This window comes from Polypterus senegalus, chromosome 17, assembly GCF_016835505.1.
Source record: "Polypterus senegalus isolate Bchr_013 chromosome 17, ASM1683550v1, whole genome shotgun sequence".
NCBI lineage: Eukaryota > Metazoa > Chordata > Cladistia > Polypteriformes > Polypteridae > Polypterus > Polypterus senegalus.
In genome coordinates this window covers 49,253,022-49,272,500 of record NC_053170.1, presented here as the reverse complement: position 1 = coordinate 49,272,500, position 19,479 = coordinate 49,253,022, and the positions used below count along the sequence as shown (strand labels likewise).

The window sequence follows — 19,479 nt, the reverse complement described above, 5'->3', positions numbered from 1 at the left end:
AATACCTCCAACGCAATATGAAACATAACTTTCTTTCAATTTATTATGTTTTACTATTTTTTTACTATGGTTAATTACTCTTTGTAATGTAAAATAGTCAGTTCTATTACGCATATGTAACAATTCCCATGAAAATAACTATCTGTTTAAATTGCACATTTGCTTTCCCATGTGGGAGCGGCAGATCCATGAAGTGGCTAGTACATAGCGCCCGCATGGGGGTTGGCGAACTAAGCGAGCGGGGGCAGAGCCCCCTAGTAGTCATAAATATAGTGATCATTTTCAATATTTGGTTGAAAATCCTTTAGAGTCAATGACTGCCTGAAGTCTGGAACACATGGCCATCTCCAAGTGCTGTGTATCCTCCCTAGTGATACTTTGCCAGGCCTATACTGCAGCTGTCTTCACGCGCCGCTTGTTTGTTGGAATTTCTGCCATTATCAGTCTTGTTTTCAGAAAGTGAAAAGCATGTCCAATTGGGTCAAGGTCAGTTGATTGATTTGGTCATTGAAGAATATTTCACTTCTTTGGCATTTGGTTTGCTTTCACAGTATGTTTTGGTTCATTGTCAGTCTGTGCTATGAATTGTTGTCCTATCAGTTTTACAAGTTATGGCTGAATCTAAGCAGATAGTATAGCCCTGTACACTTCAGAATTCATCCTGCAACTTCTGCCAGCAGTCATATCATCAATAAACACCAATGACTGACTTCCGTTCCCAGCCATGCATGATCATGTCATAACACTGCCCCAACCATGTTTCAGAGATAATGTGGTATTTATCGGATCATGAGCTGTTTCTTCTCTTCTCTTTCCAGCATTCTGGTATAAATCTTACACAGCCCAGGCTGCAAGAAATATATATACCTATATATACCTGTATACATAGTTGCTGCAAGAGATATTGTGTGGACTCTCTCAAAGCTACCACTCCCAGGATTCTGACATTAACACTGCAAGACAAAGGTACCTACATTTTTACGCATTCTAATTTTCATAGACAGTCACCAATTCTAACTTTAACTGCAGATCAAAGCTTATTATTATCCTCACTGCATTTAAGTTGAAATCTCCTAATACCAAATGTTCCTAGATATCTCCGCAAACAGTCACGATCTATATAGAGATTTGACATTCATTCTGTGATTTTCCTCTGGGTACTCCTACTTCCTCCAACAGCCTGAAGATGTCAGATTAACTGGGGACTCTAAATTGGCCAAAATGAGTGTGAGTGTGCCCTATATGTTCAATGCTGTAATGGACTAAGAAGGACTTGAAGTTGAGTTTGTGACTCAATGCTTCCCAAAAGCATTTACTGGATAACTCAGTATGTTTTACCTTCTACTAAATACCCACAAATTAAATTTTGATAAACAAATACAAAAAATGTAACATTTAAAGTGAACACAACAATCAAGGAAATATCTACATATGACACTCTATACCACATAGAAGATAAACATGATACAACAAAGTCCAGTAACCTTGTCTTGCAATGTTTCAGTGAAATATGAAACCACTGCCAGCTTAAATAATTGTAGGTGTAACTGAGACAAACAATATCAACAAGATCCCAAAGACAAGCAGAAGTTTCCTGATTCCATTGACCCATGTCAGTCAAAAATGCCAAATGGGATTCAAGACAGTTTCATCCATTAAACTTATTTGGACATTGTTCCCTGGAGCTCAACAGATGTCATCCTAAACAAAATCGTTATTCTGTTGAAACTCTTGACATAGCCAAAATCAATTTTCTTTTGGCACTAATCTCAAAGTTGTGGAGCTATAGTTGCTGATTGACTACCATTACTGAAACCCTCTCACTTATGAACAAGGCTGTAGCTGTCCTCACTTCCAGGAATGCAGATCAGCCAAGGAGAGCTCACTCAGGCAAAGTTCCCACAGCCATGTTCTCCTTTGAATCCTATTACTTTACGCATTCTATTCACGGTCTAGAAAAGAGTCATATTTCAATACTGCCATTTACACACTGCATTTACATTGATTATAATACAGATGCACACAAACAGTTCAAACTACATACTACAATTCAAAGCAAAGTGGGCTACAGAGATGATGTGATGACCCCTATGACTGCACCCATAAAAGCTGGAGCATCCGCGAAATGTTAATGCAGCCAAATACAGATTATTATCAACAAAGACAGTCATTCACAGCACTAGAGTAAGCTAGTGTTTGTTAGATCTGACAGTATGCAAAATATCTAAAGAAGAAAAATGATTTCTTGCACCCTGTAGGCACCAAAGACCAGCTTGGAACAAAATAAAAGCTCCTCTACAAAGGTAAAACCGAAATGCAGGAGCTTGTGACTAGAGACCAATTGTGGACAGTTGAGTCTTGCATCTCTTCTGACACGTAGAGCAAAAGAGCAAAATAACAGCTAAAAATATCTCAAAACAAAATCAAAACAACGCTTACAATTTGAAGCAAATGATTTGCAGACATAACAAGATGAAGAGAAGCAGGCTACTGTTTTCACAATGCCCGGTGTTTCGGATGGGCTGAAGATCTGACTTCAAGTATGAGGTCAAATCTAAAGGGAAAATGAGCTAATCATGATTCACAAATATTATCTTGGTTCAAGAAGGCCTTAAAACAAAACAGAGCTTTGAAATGAAACAGAAGAATGTTTGAGTATGTCCTTGTTAGCTTGGAAATGAAAAAACTATTTTAACATAGTACTGTAATGTAGATTAATAAGTGTTGTTTTATTTCTTTGGCACATGATATTAAACAGAAATCAGGTTCAATATTTTTACAATACCTTCGTTTGCATCTGGTTTAGAGTTCTTAATAAAGGCAGAGAACTTGGCAAAAATGTCCATTCCAGCTGTATTGGATTCCGGATGCTTGGCAGCAAGCTTCATGTACCTAAAAAACACATTAAAGAAATGATCACTTTGTGGAGTCAAAGTTCTGCTCATTCAACTGTGCCTTTGCATAATCTGGAATGTGATGTTTGGTTTGTGGCATTTGTGCTCCTTAGTGATGTCTGGCTATTAAAGGCAAAAACAGATAAGAATCTAAACCTCCCATTTACAAATATGTATTAAAAACAAATGCCTGCTGATCACATCTGAAAGGTACAGAGAGTCACCTTTAGCATCATGTCTTTTTGCGGTACATTACAAACTGAACTAAAGAGGCTTCCTCAGTTCTCTATTTAACTGCAACTAAGCATTTTTCATGGACTTCATCAATTCTACATATTTAAAGTTAAGAAAGCCTAACCATAATAGTAGTTGAGTAGATTTTTGGTGGCATTCCATTTGATAATTTGAACTGTTCTTCTTTAACATAGCTGTTAAAAATATTTTGATAGAATTCCTTGATGCTTATACATACAAGAGCTTATTTAACTAATAGCTTTCACAGTACAACTAAATGTAAAAATCAGGATCCACAACAAGAAGGTGTTTTGTGGTCATTAGATGGTATCCTAACATGTGAAGTGAGGTGGAGATAACATACAGAGGACTTTACACAGGCTAGGCAATACGAGGGGGAGGCAAAAACTCACATACTGTAATTATAAAAACGAAAAACAAACAAAATGTTCTTACATTTAGACTCAATTTTAATTTCAGGAGCAAAAACAAATCACAGGGAGTGAGATCTAGCAGATACAGGGGATGTGAAGCAACAACCACCTAACCTAGTTTTTGGTCAAATACACTTTGACAACACAGTGTGTGCAGGTGCCTTTTCATCATGCAAAATTCAGTTTTGGTGCGCCTGATTTTTGGATTTTCTTTCCTGATGCTTCTGTGTAGAAGCCTCAGCAGTTTATTACACAATACAAATATATCAAAGAAATTATTTTGAAAGTGACCAAAAGTTATTTGTTTTATTTTAAATTCTGGGAATTTTGGGGTTTTTCAAAAATATGTAATCGTAACTTCTCATGCTGACTAGAGGTATGAACATACTGTATCTAGGACTCCAAGGTACCATCAGTTTTTATTAGCTTTGGTCCTTTTATACACACCTCCTCTTTAGATATGTAATCCACAATTATGTTGAATGCCTTTTCCATGTCCCAACGTTAGAAGGTTCAGCTTAAGATGTAGTGTGAGAAAGTTCTAATGTGACAGTGAAGAAAAAATAAAAAAGCATTAGATGTATTACACCAATGGGCATTAGCTAGAAAAGGTGTAAGGCCCAAGGAGGTATTAAAAGAAGGCCTTTTACCTGAGGAGGTGACACAGTTATGAGGTTTTGTGGTGGGAAAGTTGGCTAAGCATCCAGCACTACAGAGACTGAAATGAAGATCAAATACATTCAGACAAGCAGGGAAGGACGGTTGTTGTGCCTGTTTTAATTCCATTTTTTTAGTATCTGGAAATCCTTAGTAATCTCTTGCTACCTAGTGCTGTATTTACAAATGTCTTCAAATTCAAAACTATCCTATTATATACACCGTGTACTATACACTTGGTCTTTTCTAACTTGTCATATAATCTGTTTTATTTCTCTATATGCTGTTTTTAAACATATGAATCCACTTCTGTCTATTATAACAAGAGTTGGCACATGAATGAAACAAACTTGGATGGAGCTGTGAGACAGAAGTCCTAACTATTTTGGCATTGCACCACCTTACCATTCTAAATTATTTCATTGAGAAACAATGATATACAGTAATATAGTAATGTGTAATATGAAGCACTCTCATCTTTCTTAAAAGCATTTGAATTAGGGTGCCGTGTGCACATCTCAGACTATATATATCCGGTTGCAGATTGAAATGGCATGCCTATATGTATTATATAAAAAAATCCTGGGACGAGATGTGATTTTTTCAGAGAGATACTTTCAAGTCCCGCAAGACAAGACTTTGTGCCAAGAGATTTAACCACGCCCAGGGCCGGAAATAAAAGACAAAGAGTAGATGACAAAGTAGAACGTTGTAAAGAATTCCAAAACGTTTTGCGCAATATACATGCAGAGCAGGTTAGAGATAATGAAAGCACTAAAATTCAGATGTCTTAAGAAAATAATAGTAAAGATCGCATTAGCGCAAATAAATGGAAATTATTACTCGGTGAAATAATGGAACAGCAAAAAAAGATTGAATATATTTTCGGATTTAAATTTTAAGTCGGAGACTTGTAGATCGTCAAATTTGTGTTGGAAGAGGCATTTCCATGAGAAATAAATGATTTGTAGTTTGGTGAACGTGAAATCCACATAACGAGCGGCAAATCCCCCTAGTCTAAATGAAAGTCAACAAAAATAAATTGAAATAATCTTTCTGTGTGCATAAAATAAACCTGATCTCAGTTACAAAAATATTTACTTTGATAAAAATAACAACCCAGGTCACCTTTGTACAGTTTAAGTGGCCTACCGAAAAAGAAAAGTGTATAAAAGTGCAATTGAAACAACATAAAAAATACAACAGTGCAGTCACTTTAATCTGCCATATGTGAACAAAGTCACTCACCTGTGACAGTTCAGAAACAGAATGGGTAGCTCACAAGCCTCTCCTGACCCCATAATAATGCCAATGCACATTACTTGTTATGAATTGAACAAGATGAAGGAGTGAACAAAGGATAATCAAAATATGAATTAGGAGAACAAACACAACTAACACCTTCAGCTACTCTGGGCCTACCTGGTATATCACTGAGATCCCTGAATATATGAATTTTTACTTGTGCACTTGCCTGAGACTCTGTACCAGAACATAGCAATACTTCTTTTACCTTATTTCTCATCTCCTCCTCCTCTTCCTTCTGTCACTCATTTTTCTCTTTCATATTTTGACCTCTCCTCCTGTTGCAAGTTGAGCACCTAGTTCACTCCTCCCGACATTACATTGAAATAATGATGGGTTCTGAAGCAGCTTTAAGCCCCTTCTAGGCTCACTTTCAATCAATTCCCACCAAATCTTCTAAGGTCAGTAGTGCCTCTAAATCTGCTCCAAGGACACAGAGCCAGTGCTGCCCCTAGTCTCCATGGCCAGGCCTACAAATCTGAGCAATCAGAAAGCCTTTAAGACACAGGACACCTTTCAAGACAAATGTCAAGCAACCTATAGCATTCTAGGGCAGACATAAAGCAATCTGTCCAAAACTGGAATAACAATGCATAGACCCAAGACATGCTTCTTTCCCCTTCTACAATGGTGCTTTTGCCTATTGTCAATCCAGAGTGCCCCATACAATCACTACCCCATTACTCCCACTGAAACTGTATTGTCATAATGAGGTGTGCTGTACATGCCTGTAGTATATGTAGTAACAGAGTCTTCTGTGACCTTGCTCCTGTCTTGTATTACATTGAAACACCCATACTGCTGACCCTAACCTGGCTCTTCACTAAAAAATCTTTAATATGAATGGCAGTTTTGCGTTTTCACTTGGTGCAGGAGAATAATTTACTATGTAATGCTTTTTAACAGTTTTATATCCTGTGCTCTGTTTTAAATATTATAACCTAACACCAGTGAATGCTTCTTGTTTCATAATCACCAAACAGTACAAGTGTTAACATCAGCACCTGCAATATTCTCAAGAGAATGCAGACTTTGGCTGCACTATCAGCAAGTTGTTTTTTTATGTCAAGGTAAAGAATGAGGGTACAATGCCCCAGACAAATGCACAAATGATTTAGAACAGACAAGGACAGAAGAAGGAGTACATACAGCAGAGGACTGTGTCATGGGAGGAGGAGGAAGCTGGACATGTGCTTGTACTGTTCAAGTGCAGTCAGTTGTCACAGGTAAGTGTAACTGGTGCTAAATTTAGCTCATGCTGGTGAGAATCAAGATTGCATACGAGAGGCCGAGTTCTTAAATGATAACCAAACAACAAGGAAACCATATTGACTCCCCATTAACTATGTGAAATACTGGCTCCTCTTTAATGTTCTCTTAAATCCCTGTAGTTTTCGTCTCCTTCTAACCATATGTAAAGAGATCTTTAATGTTGTATACATTTCAGACATTTCCACCCAAGGTAATTTACCAAGTTAGGGCACAATATCAGAGTTTTTTTATATTAAGTCACTATACAAAAAAAACAAAAAGATTATAAATTCAAGGACGGAATATTATCTAGCTTACTTAGGGTCACACACTGTGACAGATGTGAATGATGAAACTGGCATACTTGTTTAAAATCCACCTCTCCCAGACACCACAGCATAACAACCATTTTTCTCATAACAGCTTACATTAGCCTTTGCACATGGCACAGAACTCTTACTGAATCTAGTAAAATTGTTTGCTCTTCAGGCTTCTCAAAAATGTTGAGATGATTTTGGGCCATTGTGATGACATTCTGTTGGACTTCAACTCTAGAGTTCTCAAATTTATATCTGATGCATTAATGAGCCAGAGAAGATATTGTATGAGGCCATTATAACCATTTCAGCTTGTATACTTATACCAAATGCTACAGCATATATGACACTTTCTAAATGAGGGGCTCTGTAGGGATTTCAGCAGCAAGAGCCTTACTGACAGCAATGTGTAAAAGAAAAGAACCAACTCTCATCAGGATACCAATTCATGACACTTTCAAACTCGGCCAGTTTAGAGTAGCTAATTAACTTGGCTGGGAGATAACCCTTAGGAAACCCATGCTGACACTGGAATAGTATAAAGAAGGCAGGCAATAGCAATTGTGGTGCAAACTCTGCGAGGTAGTAATGCTACATACTACACTAATGCTACATAATATATTACTCTGCAGTTTCTCAAGGCGATGCACCCACAGCCGGTCATGGTGAATATTTCAATAGTACAGTATTCTGCATAATGTGCCATAGCAAGCAAATGCTGCCCTTTGTCACCGATTCTGTTCATAACTTTTATGGACAGAATTTCTAGGCGCAGCCAGGGTGTTGAAGGAGTCCGGTTTGGTGGACTCAGTATTGGGTCACTGCTTTTTGCAGATGATGTTGTCCTGTTTGCTTCATCAGGCCGTGATCTTCAGCTCTCTCTGGAACGGTTCGCAGCTGAGTGTGAAGTGGCTGGGATGAGAATCAGCACCTCCAAATCCGAGACCATGGTCCTCAGCCGGAAAAGGGTGGAGTGCCCTCTTAGGGTTGGGGGCGAGATCCTGCCCCAAGTGGAGGAGTTTAAGTATCTCGGGGTCTTGTTCACAAATGAGGGAAGAATGGACCGTGAGATCAACAGGCGGATCGGTGCGGCATCCGCTGTGATGCGGGCTCTGCATCGGTCTGTCATGGTGAAAAAAGAGCTGAGCCGTAAGGCAAGGCTCTCAATTTAGCAGTCGATCTACGTTCCTACCCTCACCTATGGTCATGAGCTATGGATAGTGACCAAAAGAACGAGATCGCGAATACAAGCGGCTGAAATGAGTTTCCTCCGCAGGGTGTCTGGACTTTCCCTTAAAGATAGGGTGAGAAGCTCAGTCATCCGGGAGGGGCTCAGAGTAGAGCCGCTGCTCCTCCGCATCGAGAGTAGTCAGATGAGGTGGATCGGGCATCTGATCAGGATGCCTCCTGGACGCCTCCCTGGTGAGGTGTTCCGGGATTCTCCCGGAAGAGCTGGGATTGGCCGGGGAGAGGGAAGTCTGGGCCTCTCTGCTTAAGCTGCTGCCCCCACGACCCGACCCCGGATAAGCGGAAATGGATGGATGGATGGATGGATGGAGAAAGGAAAAACAAAACAAGATTCAACTCCCACCCAACAAACCTATCTACTTTCTTATCCCAAATCGGGTGGTAGAGGTTATCCTGAAGTATCCAGCATGAAAGGCTATAATCAGGGGTCCTTCCTTTCACAACATATTGACACAAACACATTGCATAAAAATATCTGACAGTGTTTCATGGATAAATTATAAGTTACTGTGTTAGTTTACCACTTTATTACGATTAGGAGCCAAGGTGTGATGAAATGTTCGAATGTCATTAATAGGACAAAGCCATTCTTTGCATTCTAATGTGTTGAAGGCATGTAGACAAAAAATGGCCACTCTCCTGGCCCGATTTTCGTATATATTATATGTGAAGAATTACAAAAATGTTAGCCCAATACCATAAATAATACATTAATAAAAACTGGAACTAGCAAAAGAAACTAGAGCTACACTGTGTTAACAGATGACTGTTTGTCTGCAGCATTTTTGTAAAAGTTAAGAATTTTAAATGCAGTAGGTGGCCTGTATAAACACTGAAACTGCTCTAAGAAAACAGTTACTGCATGCTCGACAAAACTTGGAGTTTGTTCAGATTATGACATTGCAAAGAAGATTGTTTCGCTAGGCTACCCAAAAAGCACACAAGAATAAACTGCAAGATTTCAATGTCAGTAACTGAGATTAATAATTAAAATAACAAAAATGTCATGGTGCGGAATGAGGAAATTTAAGAACACACCCTCTCGCTATTTGCGTATTTTTCATTCCACAGATGAACAAAAAGACCAGAGCTGCACATACCTCTGGTATCATTTGGTAGAGAACATTTTCCTCAGACTGTTGAGTTGTTAGAGTGCCAAGAATGTAGCAGCACTCTTGGGAGGCCCCTGATATCGATGGTATTTAAAGAAGAAAGATAAACAAGCCTGCTAGACTACAAATCTCAATGGCACTGCTGCCTGTTCACTCTGAGGAGGCTAATCAAACAGTCTTGGACTGTTTAAAGCCAAAGTGAAAGAAGAAAAGAAACAAATATTTGTTTATTTCATGGTTAAACGGAGGTCCTAAAGAGATGGGTAGCTATACATGACCTGTCATGTGATCCTGTGATGATGACAAAGTTTGAACCTCAGGGAGTCCTTGGCTTTTTGGTCACGAGATGTCAACAGTTTACCATTGAGCACCATACATTTTGCAAAGGGGACAGGTGATGTATACTTAAAACTAACAATAGAAGGGAAAAAGCGTAGTAGTCCAGTGCTTAGAGCTAAGGCCATATGGATTTAGTATCTTAGGTTTGAATCTCGTGGCTAGTGCTGCACATTCTCTCTGCGCTTATATGAGTTTATCTCCAGGTTGTCCAGTTTTCCTCAATATCCCTGGGGATGTAAAGGTTAGATACAATGAAGTTTACTGTGAGAGAGTATGTGCATGAGTAGGCCCGGCAAAGGATTGAAACCCTGTTCAGAAATGTTTTTCCTGCCTTGTGCCTGCTGCCAGGAGAGACTCTAGACTGGAAATTTAATTAAGTGAGTTTAAGAATGTTAAGGGTTCCCACTCGTTTCAAGAAATCATTTCCCAAGTAATTTACAGGACAAATTGCAGATAAACATGCTCTTAAACATGTGTGCACACCCAGACATACATACATACACACACACTAAGGTTTCTATTCCCACTATATTTTAATTAGTTTATTTCATATTAATATAAAAAGATATCATATTAAAGCTAATAATAAGATATAATGAAGAATTAACATTTGAATGTTTTATATAAAAGATTAATCGACAGCTGTAAATAATTGTTTCTCTAATCCTATTCCTATCACTAACTACGTTTATCAAATTAGGTTAGGATGATTTCTGGTATCTTTCTAACAAAAATATCAATTAGAATATATTCATCTATCCATCATCCAACCCGCTGAATCCGAACACAGGGTCACGGGGGGTCTGCTGGAGCCAATCACAGCCAACACAGGGCACAAGGCAGGGACCAATCCTGGGCAAGATGCCAACCCACCACAGCAATTAGAATATATTCTGCTTAAAATACACTTTTAAACAAATGTACATTAAATATACTGTATGTTAAAAACTGGTCTGCTTTTAACTATTATTATACACTTTAAATTAAATTTATGGAGCAATGCAGCACACTGTTAGAAATGAAAGATTTCAGTCTTGTAAAAAAAGATAGGACTCCTTAATTGAAGTACACTTTCAATGTACTATTTTGTTTGTTATACATCCATCCATTATCCAACCTGCTATATCCTAACTACAGGGTTACGGTGCCAATCCCAGCCAACACTGGGCGCAAGGCAGGAAACAAACCCCGGGCAGGGCGGCAGCCCACTCCAGGGCGCACACACACACAAATGCACAATTTAGAATCGCCAATGCACCTAACCTGCATGTCCTTGGACTGTGGGAGGAAACCGGAGCACCCAGAGGAAACCCACGCAGACACGAGGAGAACATGCAAACTCCACGCAGGGAGGACCTGGGAAGCAAACCTGGGACTCCTAACTGTGAGGCAGCAGTGCTACCAAGAGCGTCACCGTGCCGCCTGTTTGTTATACACTTAACTGTAAAATATCTGTGTTTCTGTAAAGAGACTGGCAAATCCTTGACTCAAACTGTCCGTGTTTACAGTGCCCCTTCTTTTAGACTCCATGTTGCAATTCAAGTACTAGTGTAGCAGTTACTGCTTTGGACTATAAACCTTGAGGGTTGTGGGCTCAAATTCTGCTACTACCACTTTGTTACCATGAGTGTGTTACTTCACCTCCATGTGCTTATTTGGTAAAAGAAATGGGACCAATTTTATTTCAAGTGTTGCAAATCGTCTTTGATAAAAAGTGTCAGTTATTCACAATTATTAACAGGAGTGCATTATCATTCTAGTTGATGGCGATCCATTCTGCGATAAACTACCCATGAAATGTATTGAATTTTTCATACTAATGGCACCAACAGTTGACCATTTTTACTTTTTCATAAACAAAGTATAAGGAAAGTATTGTAATCGTCCAAAAATTTGATTTTGAGATTTTGATGAATCTCAATGTTTTAGACCTCCCTTCAATTTTTGGGATTATGTCAGTGAGTCTGTCTGTGTGTGTGTGTGTCTGTATGTAAACAAGTATTAGGTACAAATTGTAGATTTCTATCAACGTTTGAGCTATTTCCACTAACCCATTTATCCAACCCTACCTTCAAAATAATTGTTCAATATATTAATTTGATCTGATTTGTTGTTGATGGTTCTTTAATGTACATAATATAAAAATATAGTCATTGTCTTGCGGTTTACTCCTCTAATATCCATCCCCATATCTGAGTATATGAGAAAGTCTAGCGGAGACCACTCCAATTTTTTTGTTAGTAAATTTTAGAGACAGAGCTAAATGCAAGTGCTTCTCACAGAGGACAATGGGACAAGCAGAAAAACTGAACAGGTAAATGCATATTTAAAAAAGAGGGTTCTGGCATGAGAAACGTAACCTGCAAATACATTTGGTTTTAATTTTACATTTACGTATTGTGGAGGATAGCCGGCCGTTTATCCTAGCCAATACCCCCAAGCCGCCAGGTGGAGCCCTCCTTGCAGCATGGAGGTCCCCAGAAGACCAGCAGGGCATCATGGACAATGGAGTTTTAATGCACTGCCCTGCTGGATGCCATGGGGGCCACAAGAGGGAGCTGCAGGGAGGACCGAAGATTTCTTCGTGCCCTATGACCCGGAAGTTCATCATAGGAAGAGCGACGGGCTTCCGGGTTGAAGAAAAGAACTTTTACCTGACCCGGAAGTGATTGAGAATCACATGGACTGGGGATTGGGAACATTTCCGGGTCAGGGAATATACAGGACTGTGGGAGCTCCCAGGCGGCGAGCTGAGCTGGGTGGAAGGGTGGCAACGCGTCTGGGAGCTGGAGGATTGATTTATATGAGTATTGTGGTGGAGAGTGTGCTTTGTACACTGTGGCAATTGAATAAAGTCAAGGATTGGACTTTTACCTGGTGTCTGGAGTCGTGGACAGGGGTTCAAGGGAGCGAGAGCACCCCCTATCTACCACAGTGGTGTAGCCAGCAGGATACTCTAGTGTCATTTGCAGAGGACCTGAATCAAAAATTTCTGTGGATAACGAACCCTAAACTCACAACGGCGTCAGGAATCACCACGGCATTGCCAGAACCCGAAAAAACCGAGTCCAAAATGGGGAAGAGGAAGGGCAAGCAGAGCAATATCGCCAGCGGGAGTGACCTGTGTGCAATGGCTGACGCTTGGGAGGAGTTAAGGAGCTGCCTTTCAAGTCCGGAGAAACCTCCAGGAACCAATGATCGCTCTGAGGTACGTGCTGGGAACGTTATGGAAAATCCGTTTGTTATAACTCACTTTGTCCCATGCATGTACTTCGGAGAAGATCACCTGGAGGCTCCGCGGGGAAAAGAAGACTGCCCCGGAGACGACGGCGCGCTCCTGTCGGAACCTGAGCACAGAGGAGACGACTTCCGCATGACGGCAGCAAACCCAGCGCTTTCTGGGAAGGAGGAGGTCCGCGTCCCGCTGTTTGCGTCTTCGAGCCCGAAGGAACGGACTTGGTCTTTCCGAAGGGGAAGAGGGACGTGAGCGGAGCACCGCTCACCACTAAAAAAGGTAAGGAGGGTTGGGAAATGGCTGTTTGGGATGTCGTAAAAGTAAATAAGACAGACCACAGTCCGCTGAAGGAACCGACCCAATCCTCGACCGCAGCCAAAGAGAACTCCATGTCCCAGCAGCCTCCGCAAGACCCGTCAGAGCACATGCCAGAAGCAGGCGTGCTCATTGGCTCCCGGCCGGAAGGTAAGACAGACGAGGAAGTAAGTCTTATGCCGGCCGAAGTAAATAATATTGACTTGTGGGAACTCGAGCGCTTGATCGAGCCCGTAAATAGTTTTCTACAGGTCCTGACAAGTATTGAAAAGATCGTCAGGAAGTTGGGAGCTGCAGCCAAAGCGCCGTTGGAGAAGGTGCAGAAATACGTGCGGCAGTTTGGTGGAGAGCTTCCCGTAGTTCATGATGTGGCGGTACAGGTATGTGAAACCTGTACCGTATATATAAACAAGAGGGACTCAGTGTAATCCGGGCCCGCTTTTAATAAATAGCGGGTGCCAGTACACTACATGCCCTACAAGAGAGGCCGGTACGTTAACCGAGTGGCCGGCGGAAGGGTTAATCGATCCGGGGCAGCTAGACAGTGCTGACTCCCGGAGCGAGGTGGCCCTAAAGACGCCGCCACCGGTCATTTATAAAGTAAAAGGGGTGCAGACAGTAAAGGGTCTCTCTTTATTTAGTAGAGAGACAGACTGTGGGCAAGCCCCAGATCAAACAGGAGACCCCGAAAATAAAACGGGGGTCTCCTAATAAGGAAGTAAAAATAGAGAAAACACCATTAGAGGCGGCAGGGGTTTCTCTCCCAGCAAGACAAGGGGCGGACCTAACATTTCTTAATTGTTTTCAGTCCCGCAGGGGGAGAATGCCAGGAGGACAGAGGCAGTGTTACGGGTGCCGAAGGGTGGGCCATATTTGGCAAAACTGTCCTTGGAGAGAGGGGGACAAGATGTCGGTTTGGACTAATATTCCCCCTAGGTTCTCCAGGGACCAAGATATTCGAGTCAATCAAGGCTCAACCAGGACGTCCTCTTGGAGGAAGACTTCCCTCTCGGGGCAGGCCGCTCCGAATTATAATTCGTCGCTGGGAGGGGAATACTATGGAGGATGGCCGGCCGTTTATCCCGGCCAATACCCCCAAGCCGCCAGGTGGAGCCCTCCTTGCAGCATGGAGGTCCCCAAAAGACCAGCAGGGCATCATGGACAATGGAGTTTTTATGCACCGCCATGCTGGATGCCATGGAGCCACAAGAGGGAGCTGCAGGGAGGAACGAAGATTTTTTCGTGCCCTATGACCCGGAAGTTCGTCATAGGAAGAGCAACGGGCTTCCAGGTTGAAGAAAATAACTTTTACCTGACCCGGAAGTGTTTGAGAATCACATGGACTGGGGATTGGGAACATTTCCGGGTCAGGGAATATACAGGACTGTGGGAGCTCCCAGACGGCGAGCTGAGCTGGGTGGAAGGGTGGCAACGTGTCTGGGAGCTGGAGGATTGATTTATTGTAGTATTAGTGATTTATATGAGTATTGTGGTGGAGTGTGTGCTTTGTACACTGTGGCGATTGAATAAAGTCAAGGATTGGACTTTTACCTGGTGTCTGGAGTCGTGGACAGGGGTTCAAGGGAGCGAGAGCGCCCCCTATCTACCACAGTGTGTTGTTATTACATTTTTTTGATTGGTTAACAGCAGTAATGCAAGAAACCCCTTTAAAATTCCTGAGGCTGGCATTTACTAAACACCATGAGAACTAAAGTAACAATAAAGATTACTGAATTTAGTATTTTTGCTTCAAAATGTCGATAAAAATTTGAATTTAACAAAGCTATCAAATATTTGTTGCATCACATAGTAGTTATATAACCTAGGGTAACATTAACTACAAAAAATGTTCTCATTTCTGTATTCATTTCTGCAAATGACCAATGAGTTTGTTATTCAGGTAACTACTGCAGTACCTTCACTACCTAAAAGAAACACATACACAGAAACACTATGTCCACTTCAAAGTGGTAAAGGTTTTGATTGCCAGAAAACATGTTTATTGCAATCCTGAGGAAAGTTAATTAAATAATATTTCTATATTCCTCAACATCATTTTTTGCTCATTCTTCTTTATTAAATTCTCATATTCCTGCTCTAAGGCTAAATGGCCTTGGCAGTAATTCCGGCTCCCTAGGTTTTTTTAAGAAGATGCTGACAGTGTTACTATTACCCTACTAACATCCATATGGTGGCGATCTTTAATGGCATGTCATTTTACTGAAGTAATTTGAATTTGAATGTGAATTTGAAAGCAAAAAAGATTATCCAACAATCTGTGAATTCTGTCACTTTTCAAATTTGATGGAAACTGAATATAAAATGAGGGTGATTTCTTCAAAAACTCAGTGCTTCATCCTAATAATCAAAAAGGTTCCCCACACCATAACTAAAACTAGTACTTTAATCTTAAAATACACTTGAATTTTTAATAATCATGCTTATTTAGCACACTGCTAAACTGCTTAAGTTTTATAAAAAAAAAACAATGACTGTTTGAATGCAGGAGATGCAATTTCAAAAGCTCACAAACCTTCTTACCCTTTTTATATTTTCCAATAAATTTCAAGCTTACACAGTATATATTACCAATCTTACTTGGGTGGGCAGAGCACATCCTCGAGGAACTCTTCGATTTTATTGACATCTGTCTTCACTTCACTATTGAAAGTGATGAAAGGTGGATGGGTCCCTGGGGCAAGATTCTGCAGGTCAGCTGGTTTCCTAGGCGTAGACAAATAAAGAATATTCAGGTTTTTTACTTACTCTCTGTAACACCCTTGCATTTTTGTTATATCTGGCAGAGGCCATTTCTAAAGTAGACTTAGTTATTAATGTATCTTGTAATAAATCATGGGGAAAAAAAGTGTTACAGATTTTTAATACTTTAGAAGAGAATTAAACATTAACTTCAATTAATCTGTAAAGACAAAGTGTGCAACCAATGGTTAGCATATTTCTCAATGAAATGTTCCCTCAAATTAAAACATAACAGGCATAAAGAGAATAGGATAACATAAGTCATGAAATGTCATTCTCCTAACCTTTTCAAAATATCCTCAGGACAACTGAAGGTCCTCAAAGTATTATTATTTACTACACCCCCTTGGTAACTTTTTGTGGTCATCTGGGTAAAGAAATATTTCTAACGTTAGTGTGAAATTTACCCTTAGATGACTTTCATCTGTGATAACATGTCCTTGAAGAACTTGTTTTAAAGTAACAACCAGAGACAGCTTAACAATTTTCATGTCATGTCTTCTCATCTGTTATTTTAAACCTCAAAAATTAAACAGTCATTTCTTGTAGCTAATAACCTGCACTCCTTGCGCTGGTCCAGCTACACTTCCATGAGCCTTTTCTAGCACTGTTATGCCTTTTGGCAATACTATATCAAACCTGCACGATATTCCAGATGAGACCTGTGGGTGGCAGAGCTGAAGCATAACCTCCTTTGAGGTGTTCTTGACATGTGTGTGACATTCTACAAGCCATCTCGTTACCATTGTGCATTTCTGTATACTGTTTGGATGTTGTCAGTGATGACCCATAGGGCTCCTATATCATTCTCATGTGCAGTACTTTCAAGTTTCAAATTATGTAGTTATATCCAATATATTAATTATAATGTGACAGACTCCCTCCACTCTCTACATATTATAACTGTCCAACTCCACATTCTGGTCTGGTTCATAATTAATGATTTTACTAATTCTAGAGTAGTTATCGTTCATACAATTTGAACAAAAAATGCCATTTCATGCCTGACCAGTTTATATTTTTTATTGTAAACATTTGACTGAGGTGAGAAGTCAGCATTACACAGCACAACTCAACAAGCTTGTATTTCCTGTATATCTCGAATAAACCCAACAAGAAAAGTTGAAAAGAAAATTTCATGCAATATTGCCATTAAGAACTTTAGTGTTTCACCATTACGCAAAGATGTGACAGTCTCTGAAGGAGATGGCAGCTCGACATCAAACACTGCACTCACTTTTAAATGCTGCATGTGTCAGGACTGGGCTTACCTTCATGGTGCCAACACCCTATTTAATTCTTTTATCATTTCTAATAACTTGACTTCTGTATGTGTTCAGAAAGTACATTTGCATTTCCACTCTTGTTAAATGTGATTACTATCTGTTTCTGACCAACTCTGAATGCAGTCTTTGTGATCCATCACCAGCATATTTACACTCTTTTTTTTAATGGTCAAATGCCATCTGATCATGACGTACGTTAAAGCATATATAACGAGATGTACCTTGCTTTAGCTACAAATTAATGCCTGGACTGTAACTCTCACTTGGATTCATGTATTAATGCAATGTTTTAACACAATGCTCATTTCTTTCTCATGCCTGCTGGTAGCTTTCCTAACCCACTGCAACGTCCACGAAAAGAAAAGTCCATAAAGAGTAAGACAGTTTCAAGAGACACCCAAGGCAAAATATACAATTGTGATGAACAGAGAGGTACTAGTGTTTCTTATTTGTGAAGACAATGTAGCAGTAGTTTTTTGTTTTTTTAACTTACAGTAGAACCTCTGGTCACAAACGTTTCCGAACACGTACAAATTGGGTTACAATCAAAACGTTCACCAAAATTTTGCATCTGTTCACTACCACATACTCTGGTGGCAAACAAAAACACTGGCGGCCAGTTTCCCTTCTGGTTCATACACGGCAATGATTTCCCATTCTCTGTTTCCCATTTTCTTTTGTTTGCGTACACAGGGCATAACAAAGACAATGCACGTGTTCAGTCTCTCCCTGTACATCATTCTCGGTTAGATGTGTGTTCATTCGCTGTGAACTCTTTGTGCTTTATTTCGTGTGGTTTTGCATTAATTTTGCAATTAACCATGGCTTCTAAACAAGTGAAGAGTGGTAGTGCTGGTGAGAAGAAAGGTTCGAAGAAAACTGAAATCCAATTAAAGCCAGACTCTCCCTCAAAATTGTAACCTCCTCTCCACCCAGCTTCCTCCTCACTTCTTTAATTTAAGGTTAATTTTCTTCTTTGTTTAGGGTTAGTTTTTTCCTTGTACTTAAAACTCATAAAAAAAGTGTTTACAGCCAGCGGTTTGTAAGCGTCTTGTACGAACAATTCATAAGGGTCTAGCACGAACTCTTACAATGTTAGTTTTCTCTGTTAATCAAGGTTTTCTCAGTGTTACTCAATGTTTTTACATTTAGTTTACTATTACTTTGTGCATTCTATGATATAATTAACTATTTTTGTGCTTAAAAATGGTCTGGAACGGATTAATCGTATTTACATACAATCTTATGGGGAAATTACGTTCAGGTTGTGTCATGAATTATGGTCATGGCCAGAGGTTGCACTGTATTTAGGCTTGTGTTGAGTATATAAAGATTTTTGCCCCTTGATAAAATTAAGTTTGACACCCTGTTTCAGATCAATCACTATATGGCCAAACATTTGTGGACACTTGACAATCAAACCTGTATAGCATTGATGGACATCCTATTCCAAAACAATGGGCATTAATACAGAGTTGTGGCTGTAAGAGCCTCCACTCTTCTAGAAAGTCTTTTCACAGGGCTGTGAAGGCCCAAGCAAGCTCTTGGAGCACAGTTCTTACACTGGTGTTGCATCCAATGGCAGTATGGCAGTCTGTTTTGAGTGAAGCAACAGAGGATAGGAGATGTTTAAGCACTATGGGGTTCAGCACTCGGTGCCCCTGCTCTGCGAGTTGGCATGATCTGCCACTTCATAGCTGAGTTGTTGTTGCTACTATATGATTCCACTTAACAGCTGACTGGGGTACAGCAGAAGTTTTGTGTCCTAACTTGTGGCAAGGGTGGCATACTATGACAGTGCCACGTTTGATGTGACTGAACTCTTCTGTCCAACCCGTTCTACTGCCAACATTTGTCATACCTGAACTCAATAACTTGGAGGGGTGTCCAAATAGTTTTGGCCATATAGTGTAGCTAAGACACGAAGGTACTTTGCTAGATTAGAGATTCAGTAGGAAGGATTCAAGCTTCTTGAGTTGACGTGGAGGTACCACAAAATGCTGTATTGTTTTTCTGATTTATTTAAGAAAAAAAGGTAATTATCAAATAGCCACACACAGATGTCACTGATGCAAGCAGTCAGAGTGCTGAA

General features: G+C 40.2%; 1 protein-coding gene across 1 annotated transcript in view; it reads right to left on the bottom strand.

Moving 5' to 3' along the window:
• Window positions 1-19,479, bottom strand: part of clic4 (chloride intracellular channel 4) — a 125,319-nt gene that overhangs the window by 23,449 nt on the left and 82,391 nt on the right. Inside the window, exons 3-4 of the mRNA XM_039740903.1 lie at window positions 15,940-16,065; window positions 2,786-2,892 (exon numbers count right to left, since the gene is read on the bottom strand). Of these exons, the coding sequence (XP_039596837.1) occupies window positions 2,786-2,892; window positions 15,940-16,065 (233 nt within the window). The remainder of the gene's footprint in view (window positions 1-2,785; window positions 2,893-15,939; window positions 16,066-19,479) is intronic.